The sequence below is a fragment of the Talpa europaea genome (assembly GCF_964194135.1).
Source record: "Talpa europaea genome assembly, chromosome: 13".
Classification (NCBI taxonomy): Eukaryota; Metazoa; Chordata; class Mammalia; order Eulipotyphla; family Talpidae; genus Talpa; species Talpa europaea.
In genome coordinates this window covers 38,669,286-38,688,837 of record NC_140080.1, presented here as the reverse complement: position 1 = coordinate 38,688,837, position 19,552 = coordinate 38,669,286, and the positions used below count along the sequence as shown (strand labels likewise).

At 39.9% G+C, this 19,552-nt stretch overlaps 1 protein-coding gene across 3 annotated transcripts in view; it reads right to left on the bottom strand.

The window, feature by feature from the left end:
- Positions 1 to 19,552, bottom strand: part of SH3RF2 (SH3 domain containing ring finger 2) — a gene marked incomplete at both ends in the record, with an annotated part of 118,542 nt that overhangs the window by 55,492 nt on the left and 43,498 nt on the right. For 2 of the 3 annotated variants that reach the window (XM_084252737.1, XM_084252738.1), the window contains 2 exons: positions 12,127 to 12,222; positions 15,444 to 15,713. In XM_084252737.1, the coding sequence (XP_084108863.1) occupies positions 12,127 to 12,222; positions 15,444 to 15,713 (366 nt within the window). The remainder of the gene's footprint in view (positions 1 to 12,126; positions 12,223 to 15,443; positions 15,714 to 19,552) is intronic. The other variant, XM_084252739.1, reaches the window with a different exon arrangement.

Sequence of the window (19,552 nt, the reverse complement as noted above, 5' to 3'; positions counted from 1 at the left end):
GACCAGAAGCGCAGGGAGTGTGTCCCACATCACCATTTTAGAACAGGGACATTTCTTCAGTAAAGACTACCTGCAGAAGGCTTCCTCAGGAGCCAGAGGTGAGCGGGGGAAGTTCGCCCACGCCAGACCCCCTCTGGCCTGCAGTCCAAGCCCAGAGGGAAGCAGGAACCCACCGCTGGGGCAGACCAGGCGCACAGGGGAGTGTGTCCCCACATCGGCATTTTAGAACAGGGACCTTTCTCCAGTAAAGGCTGCTTGAAACTGACAGATGACTCCTGGAAGAACCAGAGGGGAACAGAGAAGCCCACCCAAGATGCCGGCAAGTCCCAACAACACAGTGTCCCAACGCATACGGCAAATTAGAAAACAGACAGTAGGGAGGAGAAGAACCACACGCAACCTAGCAACTCTCCAGAGAAAAAGCACACCACAAAAAGAAAGCCAGCCCCCAGATTGCAACAACAATAACTTGGAAGAATTTCTGAGCCTTCCAGAAAGAGAATTTAAAATTGCCGTGATTAAAAAACTGACAGAAGTCATAAAGGAAAACAATGATAAGGGAAAAATAATCAACGATCAGAAGAATGCAATTGAGTCCCTAGAGAGGGAAAACAATGGTCAGAAGAAAGAAATTGAGTCCCTAAAGAGGGAAGTAAAAGAAATGCAGGAGATCAAAGAATTAATGGAAGAACTAAAGAATTCTGGGAAAAGCAATGAAAGCAGAATAGATGAAATGGAAGAACGAATAAGTAATCTTGAAGACACAGAAATAAAAAGAACCAAAACAGAAAAGGAAAGAGAAGTACGAAGGAAAAAGAACGAAGAAAGACTTCGGGAACTATCTGACTCCATGAGGAAAGGAAATATAAGAGTTATAGGAATACCAGAAGGAGAGGAGAGAGATGTAGGAACAGAGAAAATATTCAAAGAGATAATTGAAGAGAACTTCCCAAATGTGAAGAAGGAGCTGAAAATTGATATACAAGAAGCAAGAAGAACACCAAACTTCCACGACGAAAGGAAAAATACAGCAAGACACATAATAGTAAAGCTCCCAAGAATCCAGGACAAGGAAAAAATAATGAAGCTGGCAAGAGGGAAGAAACAGATAACATTCAAAGGAAAACCAATCAGGCTGACATCAGACTTCTCCGAAGAAACACTACGGGCAAGGAGAGAGTGGAGGGACATAGTCAACAGACTCCAAGAAAACAGATGCCAACCAAGAATACTCTATCCCGCAAAGCTCTCCTTCCTCTTTGAAGAAAGAATATGGACCTTCCCAGACAAACAGAAACTCCGGAATTTCATTGCAAATAAACCCCCACTCCAAAAAATACTACAAGGAGTCCTAAAGCCAGAACCTCAGAGCGACGAATAACAATGAAAGAAGGCCAAAAAAAAAAAAAGTTATTAAAAGAATAAATAAATAAAATCAAAGGAAAGACAAACACAATGGCAAATACAGATGTTAACATATCAATATTAACTCTAAATGTAAATGGACTAAACTCTTCAATAAAAAGACACAGAGTTGCAGCCTGGATTAAGAAACAAAACCCAACCTTTTGCTGTCTCCAGGAAACACATTTAGCTACAAAAGATAAAAATAGGCTCAAAGTTAAAGGATGGAAAACAATCCTACAAGCAAATGGACCAAAAAAGAAAGCAGGAACAGCTATACTTATATCAGATAAAACAGATTTCAAACTCAAAAAGATAAAAAGAGACCCCAATGGTCACTACATTATGATCAAGGGGACAATACTTCAAGAAGAAATAACACTCATTAACATATACTCACCAAACGAAGGAGCACCAAAATATATCAGACAACTGTTGTCCTCTCTGAAAACAGACATCAGAGAAAACACATACGTAGTGGGAGACTTCAACACACCACTATCAACAATGGATAGATCAACAAGACAAAAAATAAGTAAAGAAACCAAAGCTCTAAATAAAGACCTAGAGCAATTGGGCTTAACAGACATCTATAGAACACTAAACCCCAAAAAAATGGAGTACACATTTTTCTCAAGCGCACACGGATCATTCTCCAGGATCGATCACATACTGGGGCACAAGACAAACATCAACAGATACACCAAGATTGAAATCATATCAACCATCTTTTCTGACCATGAAGGCATCAAACTAGAAATAAACCATAAAAAGAAGGCAAGGAACTTTCCTACCTCATGGAGATTAAAAACCACACTACTGGAAGACCATTGGACTAATGAGGAGATCAAAGAAGAAATTAAAAAATTTTTTGAATTGAACGACAAGGAGGACACCAATATCCTAAATGTATGGGATGCAGCAAAAGCAGTAATAAGAGGAAAATATATAGCAATAGAAGCTCACATCAAGAAACAAGAAAGAACGCAAAGAAACAACCTAATCTCGAAGCTCAAAGATCTAGAAAAAGAACAACAAAAAAACCCCAAAACCAGTAGAAGAAAAGAAATAATAAAAACCAAAGCAGAAATAAATGAAATTGAAACTAAAAAAACAATCCAAAAGATCAATGAAACCAAGAGCTGGTTCTTTGAAAAAATCAATAAAATAGACAAACCCCTAGCCAGGCTCACAAAGGAAAAAAGGGAGAAAGCACAAATAAACAGGATCATCAATGAAAGAGGAGAAATCACAACGGACACAGCAGAAATCAAAAGAATAATCAGTAACTACTATGAACAGTTATATGGAAACAAGTTTAACAATCTAGAGGAGATGGACAAATTCCTACAACTCTACAATCACCCAAAGCTAGATAAAGAAGAAATAGAACACCTAAACAGACCAATTACAATTAGTGAAATTGAAATGGTAATCAAAAACCTCCCCAAAAACAAAAGCCCAGGACCTGATGGATTTACAAATGAATTCTACCAAACATTCAGAGACGAATTAGTGCCTATCCTTCACAAACTCTTCCAAAAAATTGAGAAGGAAGGGACAATACCAAACACGTTCTATGAAGCCAACATTACACTAATACCAAAACCGAACAAGGACAACACAAAAAAGGAAAACTACAGGCCAATCTCCCTAATGAACACTGATGCAAAAATCCTCAATAAAATTTTAGCTATCAGAATCCAACAATGTATTCATAAGATAATTCACCACGACCAAGTTGGATTCATTCCAGGGGCACAAGGATGGTTTAACATCCGAAAATCAATCAACGTTATCCAACACATCAACAAAAAGAAATATAAAAACCATATGATAATATCAATAGATGCTGAGAAAGCTTTCGACAAAGTGCAACACCCATTCATGATAAAAGCCCTTGAAATTCTTGGGATACAAGGAACATACCTCAACATCATAAAGGCCATCTATGACAAGCCAACAGCCAGTATCATTCTCAATGGTGAAAAGCTGAAAGCAATTCCATTAAGATCTGGAACAAGACAAGGATGTCCACTCTCACCATTGCTTTTCAATATAATACTGGAAGTCCTAGCCAGGGCAATAAGACAAGAGAAAGACATCCAAGGAATCCAAATAGGAAAAGAAGAAGTCAAACTATCACTATTTGCAGACGATATGATATTATACATAGAGAACCCCAAAAACTCCACAGAAAAGCTAATTCAACTCATCAATCAGTTCAGTAAAGTGGCAGGATACAAAATCAACACGCAAAAGTCAGTAGCCTTCCTATACACAAACAATAAATCTGAAGAAGAAGAAATCAAAAAGACCATCCCTTTTGTTATTGAAACAAAAAAAATCAAATATTTGGGAATAAATCTAACAAAAGAGGTAAAGGACCTATACAAAGAAAACTATAAAACACTGTTAAAAGAAATAGAAGAAGACACAAAGAAATGGAGAGACATCCCCTGCTCATGGATTGGAAGAATAAACATTATTAAAATGGCCATCCTTCCAAAAGCAATATACAGATTCAATGCTATTCCAATCAAAATTTCAATGTCATTCTTCAAAGAAATAGAACAATTATTGATGAAATTCATATGGAATCACAAAAAACCCCGAATAGCCAAAGCTCTCCTGAAAAAAAAAGAAGGGAATGGAGGCATCAGACTCCCAGACTTCAAACTATACTACAAAGCCATAATCATCAAAACCGCATGGTATTGGAACAAGAACAGACATACAGACCAATGGAATCGAATAGAAAATCCAGAAATAAACCCACAGGTTTATGGTCAACTAATCTTTGACAAAGGAGCAAAGACTATGCATTGGAGCAAAGAAAGTTTGTTCAATAAATGGTGCTGGGAAAACTGGGTCGCTACATGCAAAAGAATGAAGCTTGACCACCACCTCACACCATACACAAAAATCAACTCAAAATGGATTAAAGAACTAGACATAAGACCTGAAACCATAAAATATATAGAAGGAAATATAGGCGAAACACTACGTGATTTGCACATCAAAGACATCTTTACAGACACATCACCCAAAGCTGTGATAGTGAAGGCAAAGATAAACAGCTGGGACTATATCAAATTAAAGAGCTTTTGCACAGCAAAAGAGACAATAACAAAAACAAAGAGAAACCCCACCAACTGGGAGAACATTTTTGCACCCAACACTAATGATAAAGGACTGATCACAAAAATCTGCAAAGAGCTGATGAGTCTCAACAACAACAAAGAAAATAATCTAGTCAAAAAATGGGCAGAAGAGCTTAAAAGAAACTTCTCTGAAGAGGAAATGCAAATGGCCAACAGGCATATGAAAAAATGTTCAACATCACTTGTCATCAGGGAAATGCAAATCAAAACTACCATGAGATACCATCTTACACCAGTGAGAATGGCACATATTAAAAAAACTAGCAACAACAAATGTTGGCGAGGGTGTGGAGAAAAAGGAACTCTTCTGCACTGTTGGTGGGAGTGCAAACTGGTCCAACCACTGTGGAAAGCTGTGTGGAGATTTCTGGACCTACTAAACATAGAGCTTCCATATGACCCAGCAATTCCACTCCTAGGTATTTACCCAAAGGACACAGAAACATCAATTCCAAAGAACACCTGCACCCCTATGTTTATAGCAGCACTGTTTACAATAGCTAAGCTTTGGAAACAACCCAAATGCCCAAAAATAGATGACTGGATCAAGAAGATGTGGTACATATATACCATGGAATATTACTCAGCATTCAAAAAAGATAAACACATGCAATTTGCTGCAACATGGATGGCGCTGGAAGGGATCATGCTCAGCGAAATAAGCCAAAAAGAAAAAGAAAAATACCGGATGGTCTCACTCATAGCAGGAATCTAGAAAACTTAAATAAGAGACCAGGAAAATGAATAACTATAAGAAAGTGAAAATCAAAATCAACAAAAAACTATGAACCAGAGACACTTTTAGGGGGGCGGGGGCGGGAGGGGAGGGATTGGGGTCAGAATGGGGGGCTGCAATTGTATGGGGAATATAACAATAAAATTTATAAAAAAAAAAAAAAAATAAAACAAAAACAAATAAATAAATAAATAAAAACATGCCTCTATTTAAAAAAAAAAAAAAACAAACATTTTACAGTAACTTTTCCAAAATAAAAAGCTTTATAAGGAAAAAAAAAAAAAAAAAAAAAAAAAACATAATACAACTTTAAGAAAGGAAGTATTTTTGTGCTGGTATTACATAGCTATTCAAAACATCAAATTAAAAAAGACTAAAATGGTCAATAAAATTAAATGCTACTTGTATTTCTGTTTTGGACTTCTACTAGACTCAACATTGATGACAGTCTCGCGAAAATAAAACTGAATTTTCTTTGCAAAAAAAAAAAAAATAAATAAAAAAAGAGAGAGTAAAGCCCACATGGAGTAACTTATAAATGGCAATGAGAAAAAAATCAGAATAGTTAATAAGTGCTCTGATGTGACAAAGAGTGGGGGAAGTTGTTACTCTAGAATTGGGGGTTGAGGAAGTCCCACTGAGTAGGTGACATTGAAGCTGAAACACTGATGACAGGAAGAAGCCAGCTACATGAAGATGGGGGTGATGCCCAGCAGAGGGATTAATAAATTAACGGAAAGATCCCCAAGAGGGGAAAGATCACTCTGTTTGGAGAAAAAGACAAGAAGGAAACAGAGAGAGAGAGAGAGGACTGGAATGGAGTGAGCAAGTATCGGGGGTGAAGTGGAGATCAGAGGGAGAGGCAGAGGCTGGGCTATGAAGGACGTGGGGGCTTCAAGTTTATTCTGGGTGTAATGGAAAGCCTTTGGCAGGATTTAGGGAGAGGAGTGACATGATTTAAATTATGCTTTAAAAAGCTCATGCTACAATTTGGCAGTTTCTTCCAAAGTTAAATATATCCTTAGCATCTGACGTAGCAATCCCACTCCTAGGTAATTACCCAAGAGAAGGAAATTTATACTCACTCAAAAATCGGTATGCAAATGTTTACAGCAGTTTTATTTCAGTTACGAAACAAGCACAATGTCTTTCAGCTGGTGAATGGATACGCATACTCTGGCACATCCTTACAATGGAACAGGACTCAATGACAAGCAGGGATGATGCATTCATACTGTGGATGCACCTTGCATGCATTACGCTAAGTGAAAGAAGCCAGACTCAAAACTACATTCTCTATGACTCCATTTCTAAGACAGTCTGCAAAAAGAAAACTACAGGAGCAGAAAGAAGATCAGTGGTTGCAGGGAGTGGGAGCCTGGGAAGGAATTGATACAAGGGGGCAGCATGTTGGGGGAGTGTCGGAACTATGCTATACCTGGGTTGTGGTGTGGTCACATTATATGCAGAGTAAATTGTACTGCATGTCAATAAAATAAAATAAAAACTCATTCTGGCTGTTATTTAGAAGTGCCAGAGTAGTAAGGACACTGATTGGGAGGTTACTGAAATTAGATGAGCTGTGATAGAGCCCTAACTAGGGACAATGTCTGACATTCCCCAGAGTTCCTGTACCTCCATTGTTCTCCCCATAGGAAGACAATATACACGGTGAGCCGAGTGGGTAAAGTTCTTTATAGTCATTTACAAGTTTGATAAAGTGAGTTAATTTTTTTCTGCCTTCACCTAATTGCTGTGTCTGCAGGTGAGCAACGCCATCAGCGTTTCCATCAGCAACATTCACAAAGGATCCGTGTGACTCCTGGTCTGTGCTGTCCTCTGCCAACATGATTAATAGTTCAGTGGCAGAAGGACTACAGATCTTAAATTTGCACCCACTCATTTGAAACAATATCCTTGAGGTTCATCAGGCTGAGCAAGTTTCCTATAACCCAGGCAGGCCCTGTTGGAGAAGTCCTGACAAGAATGGGCATAAGTTTAGCATTTGTTTTACCACCTTTTATTCCAGGTATAATTCAGTAAATCAAATGCTACATTAAGAAGAAAAAAATCCTGTCTAGGTAAAAATAATAAAAAGTTCACATCACTCCCATAAGAAAGATGTCCTTCCTTCCGATTGCTTTGTATGACACTGGTAATTCAAAGCTTATTTAAAGAGTCCTTAGCGAGTGCTAGTCTTAATGAAATGACTGGAGTCAAAATTTAACTAGCACTTTAAAAAGCTCAATCTGGATTTAAAATAATTTTTGAAAACCAGGTTCCCAGATTAGGGCAACCACTTGATTATCGCCCCCCCCCCCCAGCAATTAGAAGAACAAATGTAGCAATGGCTAGTTTGATGATAATCTTGAGTGTTCTTTAAACACTCATTTCAAAGGTGAAGAGCTGAGGAGAGTATCCAAATGAATGATCATTAAATGTAGAAATTCTTGGGGAAAAAAGGTATCAGAAATAGATAATAAAATCAGTGGTGCTTTTCTTTCCCCAGAGCTATGAAGAAGCTTCTAGAAGTAATGTAGGGGAACAGGCAAGCTCTAATCTGCAAAAATTTCACCACCTCCTAACTGTTCAACAAGGTATTAGTTGTAGCTGATCTGTGTCCTTGGTCATGAATGTTCCTCCTCGGCAATGTTATTTTATCCAGCAAATGGCTCCACCACTGACCTCAGCACACACACACCCTGGAAATTGGGGGGATGATCCTCAATTACTTCCTTTCCTCTATTCCCCACTTCTGTCAGCTTCAAAGTCCTGTGGATCTACCTCCTAAAAAAGGTCCTTGAACCTGTCAACTTGTTTCCTATCTACAAGTACAAGCGATAATCATCTTTTAACTGAGCCAGGCAGTAGCCTCCTAACTGGTCTTTTTGCTTTTTCCTCTCCCTTCTTCAAATTATTCTTCTACAGTAACCAGAGCAATCTTTAAAAAAATTATAACAATAAAAACATAATAAATCGAAACAAAAATTAACAGACAACTATAAATCAGAGATATTCTGCAGGGGAGGGGGAAGGAGAGGGATCAAAAGGAGAGAGGGAAGAGCACAAGGGACTACGGTGATGATGCACAGGTGAACTGGTGGTGGAAATTCTATGGGGACTACACCTGAGAAAATAAAGCAAACATTGTAAAAAAATGAAAAATGATGTAATATATATATAAATTTTAAAAAGTGATGATATGCACAGAATAAAAAAAAGGAACAAAACCTAATGCCTCATTAAAATTTTTCAACTGCTTCTACTTATGCTATTGCAGAGTGACAATACCTGTCGAGTGTTCCAGGTACTCCCCTAACTTCCCCATTAACTGGAAGACAGGAGGGGGTCTGTGACAAGGTCAGACCAAAGAGCTGAGAGGGGAAGTGACAAATGTTACTTCTGAGCAGAGACCTTTGCTTACTCTTCCTTACCCTTCCTCTGCCATGTAAACTAGCAAGTCCTTGGGTTCCAGATGGCCCAGCTTCAGTCTTGGCTCCTGAGTGACTGCCTGAGGGCAGCCACTCACCATTCTGTGCTGAATGTGGCCTTGAGGCTGTTGATCTAGTTCCAAGAGCATAACCTGGCTCATCCTGACTAATACAAGATGGTTTACAAAGCTGACTATGATCTTTCTCCCATTTAGCTCCCTGGCTTCATTTTGTGTCAACCCTTTTGCTCTAAGTTCGAACTCTAGTATTTGTTTGGCCCTTTGGACATAATACACTTGCTCATCCTCTAGGACTTTGGCACATATTACCTCCATTCTCTAAAACATCCTTCCTTCCATGCTTATTTACATAATTCTTAATCATCTGTCAGATCTTGGTTTGAGAGGCATTTGCCAATCCCCTACCTAGATAAATCCCACATTGTATCCTTCCTCCTCCCAATAGTTCTCTTTACTCTTTGCATCATTTATCACACTTCCACTTGATTAATGTCTGACTTTACAATTCATAAATTGTATCTGTCTCATACCTTTAGACTTAAGCACAGGAGATGACATAGCAGGTGCTATGAAAAATTAGTTGAATGACTATGTATAGAGCATTACACCAAATAATTTGTTCTCTAAATTTTTTCCTGCTTAGTCCATCCACAACCACTTCCCAAATATTTTTTCAGTCATTTACTGATTAAGCTAATATTTACAGAGTACCTTGTTCATGTTAGACTAGCTTGTGAAGTACCAGCAACACGCACATCAGGTTTTCAGAGAAGAAAACGACAATGGGGAGTTGAATGAGTTGCTGAAAATTTATGGAGAAAGTGAATTTCTGGCTCAGCCTTATAAAATGAGCACAATCTGAATAGGTAGGAAGATTGGATGTGTATAAAAGAAGGGGCGTCTGGAATAAGAAAAAAGCACTAGGAATGAGACTCATTAATTAGAGACAGTAAGATCAGCCTCTCTGGGCTCTTCCTCTGGGCCTCTATTTCATTTTTCGTCCCTTCAAATGGCTGAGTAGAGGTGGGCAGAGAGAACCTTGAAAGCTGCGCAGTGTTCTGGACACACCATTCATTTCAGAGCCTGCTTTGGCTCATCTTAGTGGAAGCACTGGTCGCTTCTCTCCCCTTAAACCTCTATTCTGTTTTCATGTCACTCTTCTAGAGGGCGGGGAGCATTCTTTTACTTTTTTCATAGTTCCCTATTGCTCACTTTTAATGCTTTATGCCTGGTAAGCACCCAATAAAATCAGTTAATCAGGGAAACCTCTCCTTAAGTTTGAAATGATTTGCTTCAAGCTAGGATCGGACTGAAGATGAGTTTAGGGATTCTAGGTGATGTTATTATTCTGGAGAAGTAAGTAATAGCTTGGCATGGGTTCTTTCTTTTTTAAAATTAACACAAAGAAACAGAGGTGATATATGCTCATTTCAGAAGATTTGTAATATGCAAGTCTGCAGAAGAAAATAAAGATTCTCTAGAGTCTCACCATGTAGTGATATCACTATTAATGTCCTTCTAGTCTTTTATCCATTTACACACACACACACACAAATTCATAAAGTTAGTTTCATATAATTCCATTTGTTTTCTATTGTTGTAAAAACATAATATAAAATTTACCATAATAACCGTTTTTAAATATATAGCTCAGTAGTGCTAAGTATATTCATATGGCCATGACAGATATCTCCAGAATTTTTTCAACTTCTAAATCTGAAACTTTGCAACCATTAAACTTTATTTTAGTTAATAGTAAGTCATAAACATCCTTTCTTCACACCAAATCCTCTATGATATTAAACATTCTTCTTTACTATTACTATTTTTTAAGATTTATTTATTTATTTATTTATTTTATAGAGGCATGTTATTTGTTTGTTTGTTTGTTTGTTTGTTTGTTTGTTTTTTGTTTATACAAGCACTGGGTACAGTCAGAAGCACGGGAGGGTGAGAGAATTCACCAGAGCCAGAGCGGGGAGCAGAGCAGGCAGAAGGACCGAAGCACACTGCTGAGGGGAGCAGCGGGAGGCAGGAAAGGTCTGCGCGCCATGTGGGACCCTCCTCCGGTGACCGGGGAGCAGCCGGGGATCGAACCGGTGCCGCAGAGGCCGCGGGCAGCTTCGCAACCCAGCGCTCAACCGCTGCGCCACCGGGAAGGCCCAAGATTTATTTATTTTTATGCAAGAACTGGGGTACAGGCCAGAAGCGCAGGAGGGTGAGAGGATTCACCCAGAGACAGAGTGGGGAACAGAACAGGCAGACTGACAAAATACACTGCTGAGGGGAGCAGTGGGTGAGACAGGAGAGGTCTGCTGCGCCATGTGGGATTCTCTCTGGCCGGCTGGGATTGAACCTGCGCTGCAGAGGCTGCGGACAGCTTCACAGTGCGGCGCTCAACTGCCTGCACCACCAGGGAGGCCCTATTGTTACTATTTTTAATGAGCATAGATTTTTCCATCACTTAATTTTTGTTTATTTATTTATTTGGTGATAATTTGGTGATAACATGTTTTACCTCTTTATTAAGACTCACGAATGAATGCTGAAATACAGTTAAAATGTAATGTCAAACATTGTAGAGTAGAACTATGTACCAATGAAATGTAGGTCAACATTACCATAATTAAAAATTATGTTGAATTATGTTGAATAAAATTATGTTGAATAAATAGCCATAAAAATATTGTTGCATATTTAGGTTATTTATGGTTTCTCATTATTATACACAATGCTCTGGTGAACATTTTTGTACATTTTGTATATATATCTTTGTGCATTTGTTTTAATATTTCCTTACAATAAACTTTCAGATGGGGAATTAATAACTTAATGGAGATGTGCATTTTATTTTAAAATTAAATTTTTTTATTATTTTTGCATCGAAGAACTGGGGTACAGGCCAGAGGTGTAGGGGTTGAGATGATTCACCAGAGACAAAGTAGGGAGCAGAACAGTTTGATTTACTGAAATACAATGCTGAGGGGAGCAGTGGGCGAGACAGGAGAGTTCTGCTGCGCCATGTGGGTCAGCTCCCTGGCCTGGTATCGAACTCAGATGGCAGAGGCGATAGTGCTGAGACTTAACCCCTAGGCCACCAGGGAGACCCATGAGATGTGCATTTTTAATGTCCTTGATATGGATTTGAGTTTTGATATGGGAGATTGCACTAATTGACATACCCATCAGTAGACTAAAAAGGCCCATTTTCCCACACTTTGCCAGAACAGCGAATTATCCTGTGGTATTTTCTCTTTAGAGACTTTAACTCGTTCTATAATTTACTTCATATAATAAAAGATTTGCTCTCTGGCATCACTGGCACATCTCTGAATAATCTCAAAAGGGATGTAGACTTGATACTCACGTACCTCTACAAACAAGATTGGGAAGATGCCTACTTTATCTCCCAACTTGCCCTCTGCCCAGTTTTCATCCACTCGGCTGATCACAGTGATGATGTCATCCTGAAAGAGAGAAAGTCTTCAATCATCACTCACTCCCAGTTTTCAGGTGGTGTGAGCTTTCAGTGCAGATCAAGCTGAGTCCCAGATGGTATAAGGTGACAGGAGTACAACCCTTATGCAACTTATTTACAAAATCTTCCTATTAAATGAAATGTTCTTCCTGCATAAAGGGCAGTGTTTGGGTCTCCAATACCATAAGAGGTGAAGAAATAAATTGGAGTATCAATGGAATCCAATAGAATTCTGAATTTTCCATCACCAACAAAATGTAGGATATTTATTTAATTTAATCTGATGGCGATATCAAGATGGAAGCCATAAGATGGTGGATGTTTAGCTCAGCAAAATGAAGAATGAATTTCATCTAATTTTGAATGCTTTTTTCAGCCTATTCAATTTTTAATGTATCAAGCTTTAGCAAAGTGACTTTTTATTTCAATTTTTGTTATTATAAAAGGTGACATATAGATTTGTAGACACATTTGAAAATATAGCTAAACAAAAAAAAGAAAAAATTCTACCACAGTATAGATGCAAGCACTGTTAGCACCTTGGTTAACACCCCCTCGCCCCCATACCTTTCTATGAAGATAAAACATACACATATGAATACACTAATTTAAAGGAACTTTTCCAAAAACACACATATATTCCAACAGTAAAGTACATACATTTTAGATGTCAAGATTGATGAATTTTAACGAGTCCACACAGCCCCCAACCAGGTCAAGAGTTACAGACCATTTCTAGCACCTAGAAGTTTCCTTTATGCTCTTTCTTATCATCTCTCAAGAAGTAACCACTGTCCTGACTCCCAGCACTATCCATCTATTGAACCTATTATTGTAGTTCATACAAACATAGTCATACTTTGATTTCTGAATGAATATACCTTATCAGGAACACCTTTTCACATCACACTTGTGCACCAATCGAAACCTGAATATTCACCCACTGACCTCTCTGACCTTCTAATCCATACTTCTCAGTAATTTAGATGAATGAAAATCTAAGTTCATTACTGCATTATACCTTTTCTTGGCTTTCTCTATCCTTAATACGATTTCTGTAACATCTGTCTACCCCATCAGATTATAAGCTCCAGGTGTGCAAAACCTGTCACTGTTGTATTCACTCTGTGTCCCCACCACCTTATACAGTGGCTCTCTCCTAGTAGTTATACAATAAATACTCTTGATGCATGCATGAAAAAATGAATGTGTATAAACCATTCAATTTACTGAGATAGAAAACACTAAGAAGGAGTAGCCTTGGGAGGGAAGATCTTGTGTTTAATTTGGACACGTTGAGTTTAGGAAGACCATGAAATTTCCTAGTGTGCTCTCAGCTTTGCACATGTCTCCAAATTCATCAGGTTCTGTTTGTAATTTTCCATCTATGTGTCTGTCCCTTCCACTAGATTGGCGGCTCTGTGAAGGTAGGGGCAGTGACTCATCACTTTATCCCTGGCAGCCAGTTTGGCACATGGATGGACTAATTTACTAATTTACGAAAGAGGAGGAAGTGTCCTAGTTTGCAAATTCCTAGAGAAGGGCAAAAAATTAGATAGTGCTTCCTGCCTATATCTTCTTCCTCGGAGTACCCCATTGTATCCTCAGAGCTCAGTATCTGGCACAAGAGAAATACTCAATACATGGTTGTGCAAGTGAACTGCCTTTCCTTTATTTTTATTTTTTAAAAAGAGTTATTTATTTATTTATGCATTCAAGAACTGGGGTACAGGCCAGAGGTGCAGCGGGGTGAGGGGATTCACCAGAGACAGAGCGGGGAATAGAACAGGCAGATTGACTGAGATATACTGCTGAGGGGAGCAGTGGGCAAGACAGGAGAGGTCTGCTGCGCCATGTGGGTAGCTCCCTGGCTGGCCAGGATCGAACTCATCTGCAAAGGCTGTGGACAGCTTCATAGTGCTGTGCTCAACCTTTTGCACCACCAGGAAGGCCCTGCCTTTCCTTTAGATGAAGTGAGAGCATAAACTGCAGTTCAGGCTAAAGAATCATCTTCCTTAGGAGACTCTGACATACTGGGGCAACAATGAAGATTGTTACTTCAAAATATGGAGGACAGTGAGATTATCTAGTTTGAGAGAATCCGAGTCAATCACATTTCTGGTAGTGCTGGAATAAAAAAATGTTTTACAAAACAAAGACCTTTCTTGAGCTATTTGTAGCAGTGCCTTCTTGTACTTAATTTGGTCTACTTATCATAAGTAGCAAAGAATAAAAATCACCTCAAATTTGGTCTCTAGGAGAGAATTTGAATGTTTATGAAATAATAAATTCAGAATACAGAGTTAAAGTAGCCTAGACTTTAGTGGAAGTGTTATTTGCAAATGGTGACGCATTGAAAAGAGGCAAAAGAAATCTTAGGGTAATTAATGTGCTTGTAAAATATATCTTGTAAGAAGTTATTCATGCATAAAGGTATAATTATGTTATCATGTGGGTTTGGAATATTTTGAATACAATATTTACAACAAATTTGAATGTAGTAAATTAGGAGAATTAGGTGATCATAACTTGGTGAGCAAAAATACCCTACACTCACGTGATCGAGAGGTAGGAACTGGTTTTTCACCACATGCTCTCCCACTGTATGTTTTTGTCCATACATCTGTTTTTCCCACTATGCTGCCTAATGGCAGGGGGCATGACTTGTCCATGCTGCCCCTCTAGTATCTGCGAAAAACTTACTCAAAGCTGTAGCATGAGCAAACATATGTGTGAATATCTCTTTTTATAAATGCAATAGAAAGGTTTAAGGAGTTCTATCAAGCTTGTATATTTCTCTGGTGACTTCATGTCCATGTAGCCAGAATTAAACGCACACATTACATATGTATGCATACATATGTACATACATGTATGGTGTGTCCTCACTTAACACTGTTGATAGTTTCTTGGAAACTGACTGTAAACAAAGCCACAAAAAATGAAAGCAGATCCTGGAATAACATAATATTGTTCACCTTTGGCCAGGATTTTTTTTTTGTTAGCAACATTGTAATGAAGTGACTTTGAATGAAATGACATTGGATGAAAAGCTGGTACTCGAGGAACTGCTGTATACATTTACGTATAAAGTAAATCATCATCATCATCATCATCATCATCATCATCATCATCTTAAAAAAAATCAGGAAATAGTGAGCAAACAACTGCAGGCTCTGCCAAGTCTCTCTGGGTTGCCCAGAGTCTCACCTTGAGGAAGGTCAGGCAGTCCTGGTTTTCACTCTTGTCCTTGTCTCGAAGGTCGAAGTTGTAGAGGGCTCGGCAGAGTGGGGGCGGCTGGGGGAGCTGCTTGATGACTTCCACGGAGCTGGCGGGGAAGATGCCACTGACTCCATTCACCTCCCCCTGGTACCAGTTCTCATCGAGCTGTCTCCTGAGGAGGATGACATCTCCCTTATTAAACTTGAGGTCACCAGGATTTTGCCCTCGGTAGTTGCATAAGGCCTTTGCTCGAGGCACCTGCAGTGACACAGACCAACAAAACACATACTTAGCTGAGAGGCTGGAGGGACAGAAGGAATTGCATTGAAGACTAATTACTGAGCCCTTTCTATATGCTAAGTGCTATACATGGACCATTTTGTTTACCCTTCAAGACAGATGCTCATTATCCCCATTTCTAATACAGGGTGACTGAAGCACAGAGTGTTTTAGTAATGTGCTAAGGTGACATGGCTGAGAAATAGAAGATATAGGATCTAAACTTAGGCTACCTGCTTCTAGAGCCCCTTTCTTTGTCATTGTACTGGGAAGAGGGTTTTGTACTTGACTCCACAACTATATGAACTTGGGTGAGTCATTGGCTCTTTCTGGGGTCTGAATACTGATTTTGAATTCTGGCTACACCTCCTCCCTTTTGTGTGACCATAGGCAAGTTTATTTAGTCTTTCTTAAACCATATTCACTTACTATATGGAGTAATAATAGAATGCCTACCTCATTAAGGTCATTGCATAGAATAAATAAAATTCACCATGAATTTAGCATATTGCACGGTACACAGTGTATGCTTGATAAACAATACATTAAATGATCCATAGTGGAGGCTAATGATGTCAGTTCTACTTACTCCTTAGTGCTGATGGAAAGAAAATGGAAGTGGGACTCCCTGAAAATAGAAAGTGCTCTAAGAGAATGATGCAAGAAAGTTTGTTCTCAGCCTTCTCCTGAAAATGTAAATCTCCAATTATTTGTATCTCTAGGGGGCGCAATTGAGACAAAGAAACACTTAACCAGACATCCACTGTCAATTAATAAATATCAGCTAAATAATCGTCATTTGTCAGATCAGTCAAATGAATTTTTCCCGCTAATTGAAACTGGCTTATCCACACCAGGCCTCCTTCTGGTTTTGCTTGAAGTCAACTTGGCCAACTGAAAGTTCTAGAAACTTGCTTTTAATAGCAAGTCCTTCAGTGTCATCTGGGACTGTTTTATTTTGTGCTTTTGTCAGCAATGGGATGAAGCCATCCCCTCGCCTGGGGGTAACTTTGCTGTTCATAGGGGGATGTAATGAGGCATTAATTTAGTTCTTGAAGAAACTTCTCAGTCTGCAATGTTTGCTTGAAAGAGAATTTCAAGCAGTTTAGGGGTAGAGATAAGACCCAAATAGCATCTTGCTGAAGGGATAGTAGGGAAGTGCTTTTCTGCTAGATCCAGAAAGGTGAGCCCAAGGAGCGAGAAAACCACAAGGAAACAATTTATCCTCAGGAAACTGGTGGACAAGTGAGTAAAGATGTGTGTAATAGGAGACTTAGCACAATGCTGTGGATATAAACAGAACTGGCTGAATAAATTATGACATACCCAACACAATGGACAACTCTGCAGTCATTACAATGGCTGATGTTGATCTATAATTAATAACACCGGGAGTTCCTCATAATATAGGTAAATATAACAGGAGAGGTTAGAAACAGCTAGATCAGTCTTTCATTAGAGATATGTACCTATATTTTTACCAGGGAGAAATGCTAGATGTCTATATACCAACATTAAGAGTAGTTATTTCTAAGTGGTGAGATTTTTGAATATTGAGAAAATTGTACCACTAAGTGCTTAGTGGGTTTTTTAAATAATTTTTCTACAATGAAATAATTTTATTGCTCATTAAAATAAGATAGTAAAAAGAAAATGAATGAAGCTGAGGTACAAGAAGTGAAAGGTATGGTAGGAATTTAGGAAAAATGTAAGTTGAGTTCAGGTTCTGCTGCCCGCCTGCGACTATGCAGGTGCCTCTCTTTATCTTTCTCCGTTTCCTAATAAACTTGTCCTTTTAAAATCCCCAAAGGGAGGGATTGGGGTCAGAATGGGGGGGCTGCAATTGTATGGGGAATATAACAATAAAATTTATAAAAAAAAAAAAGAAATTAAAGAAAGGAAAAAATAAAATCCCCAAAGGGAAGTGGCGAGGACCTAAAGGCGGTGTTAAGCAGCCATTTTCTCTGTTTGTAAATAAAAACCAGCCATGTTAGTGGGGTTGGGCACACTTGGCTTGTGCTCTTGGCCAGGCAGGTTTGGTCTCAGTGGGTCGTTTGGGATTCCAGGTCTGTGGAATGGGTAGGACGCATTTAAGAATTTATCTCCCACTTTTCTCCCTGAGTTGTACATTTCCTCATCCCCCTTCCCTTGTAAATAAACCTTTTGTTAACCTTTACAAAATAAAAAGTCAAGTTGAGTGGGATCAGCCAACCATGCAACTACCTTTTGGAGATGATGTTCCTTCCTGAGATACATGCAGGTGGAAGCAAGATGAGAACAGATTTCTGGGGAATGATCTGAACCTGCTAGACTCCTAGGCTGGAATATGCTAGGGAACAATAGTTGCTCCTCCATTTCCTTTCTCCACAGTTTTCTTTTGTAATATAAATCACATTTTTCTGGGTACAGGACCACCTGATCACATTTTTGAACCTTCTTAGCAGCTAAGTTCTGGCCAATGGGATAAGCAAATGGTTAATGGTCAAAGGACACTTTTAGGAATGTCCTTACTGAGACTGGCTTTCTTCCTCCGCCCCCCTCTTCAATTTTGCTGTGTGGAACACAGAGAGCAACTGCTGGAGCTTTAGCTGCTTTCTCGAGCAAGCACTCCGCTATGTATTTTATTTAGTCCTCACAACAACCTGTGACTAGAAAAGTGGGGATCAGAGCTGCCCAAGTTCATGAAGTTAAAAAGGAGATTTAGGGTTTGAGTTCAGGTTTATCTATCCCTAAGCCCAAACCCATAACCATTAAGTCAGTGTGTAGGGTAGATGAAGATTGCTCAGACTTTTTTTTTTTTTTTAAAGATTTATTTATTTATTTTTACAAGCACTGGGTACAGTCAGAAGTGCGGGAGGGTGAGAGAATTCACCAGAGCCAGAGCGGGGAGCAGAGCAGGCAGAAAGACTGAAGCACACTGCTCAGGGGAGCAGCGGGCGGCAGGAGAGGTCTGCGCGCCATGCGGGACCCTCCTCCGGTGGCCGGGGAGCAGCCAGGGATTGATCTGGCACTGGAGAGGCTGCGGGCCGCTTCGCAACCCAGGGCTCAACCGCTGCACCACTGGGGAGGCCCTGCTCAGACTTTTGAGCCATTGACCACTATGGCTATCACCTGCGGCCTTGGATGCATTAGGCGCTTGGGAGTGTGGGCTCGGGGTACCCACGTCTGATCACAGGCACCTGGAGTATGGTGTGGGCATGCGTAAATGACCTCACCTGAGCTGAGAGAAGAGCATATAGGGGGGCAGAGGCCTGTGTGGCAGACGGTGGAGGAGCGGCTACTGGAGAGGAAGGCACGCTGAGATTACACCAGAGAGAGCCCAGAGAGAGTAGATTCGCTGGGGACTAGGAGGTCTGCCAGCCTGCTGGCCCCTCCGCCCCCTTGCCTGCCCAGCACCTGGTTGCCTCACTATAAATGGTGTAGAAAGATCATTAAGAGTCTGAAATAGCCACTGAGGGCTCCGTGACTCTCCTTTACCAGTCTCCATAGAGAACCTGCTCTGTGCCTTGCTGGCTCTGCAGTGTTTCTCAAAATGAAGTCTGCGGTTGTCGGGTAAGGTAAAAAATGTCAGGCTTTTCTGCCCTCCCACCATCAGGATAGATGACGGTCCTGTGGTCCCGAATGCATGCCTGATGGCGGGCACCTGGAGTAGGGCGTGGGCATAGATAGGTAGATGGGATTTACCTGGGCTGAGACTGGGCTTTTAGGGGCGGTGCCACGGGGACGCCAGCAGAAGCCTAAAGAGAAGCAGGAGAGCAGAGAGAAGGCCGGAGAGCCCGGATAGAATGAAGACTTGCTGAGGGCTGGGAGGCCTGCCA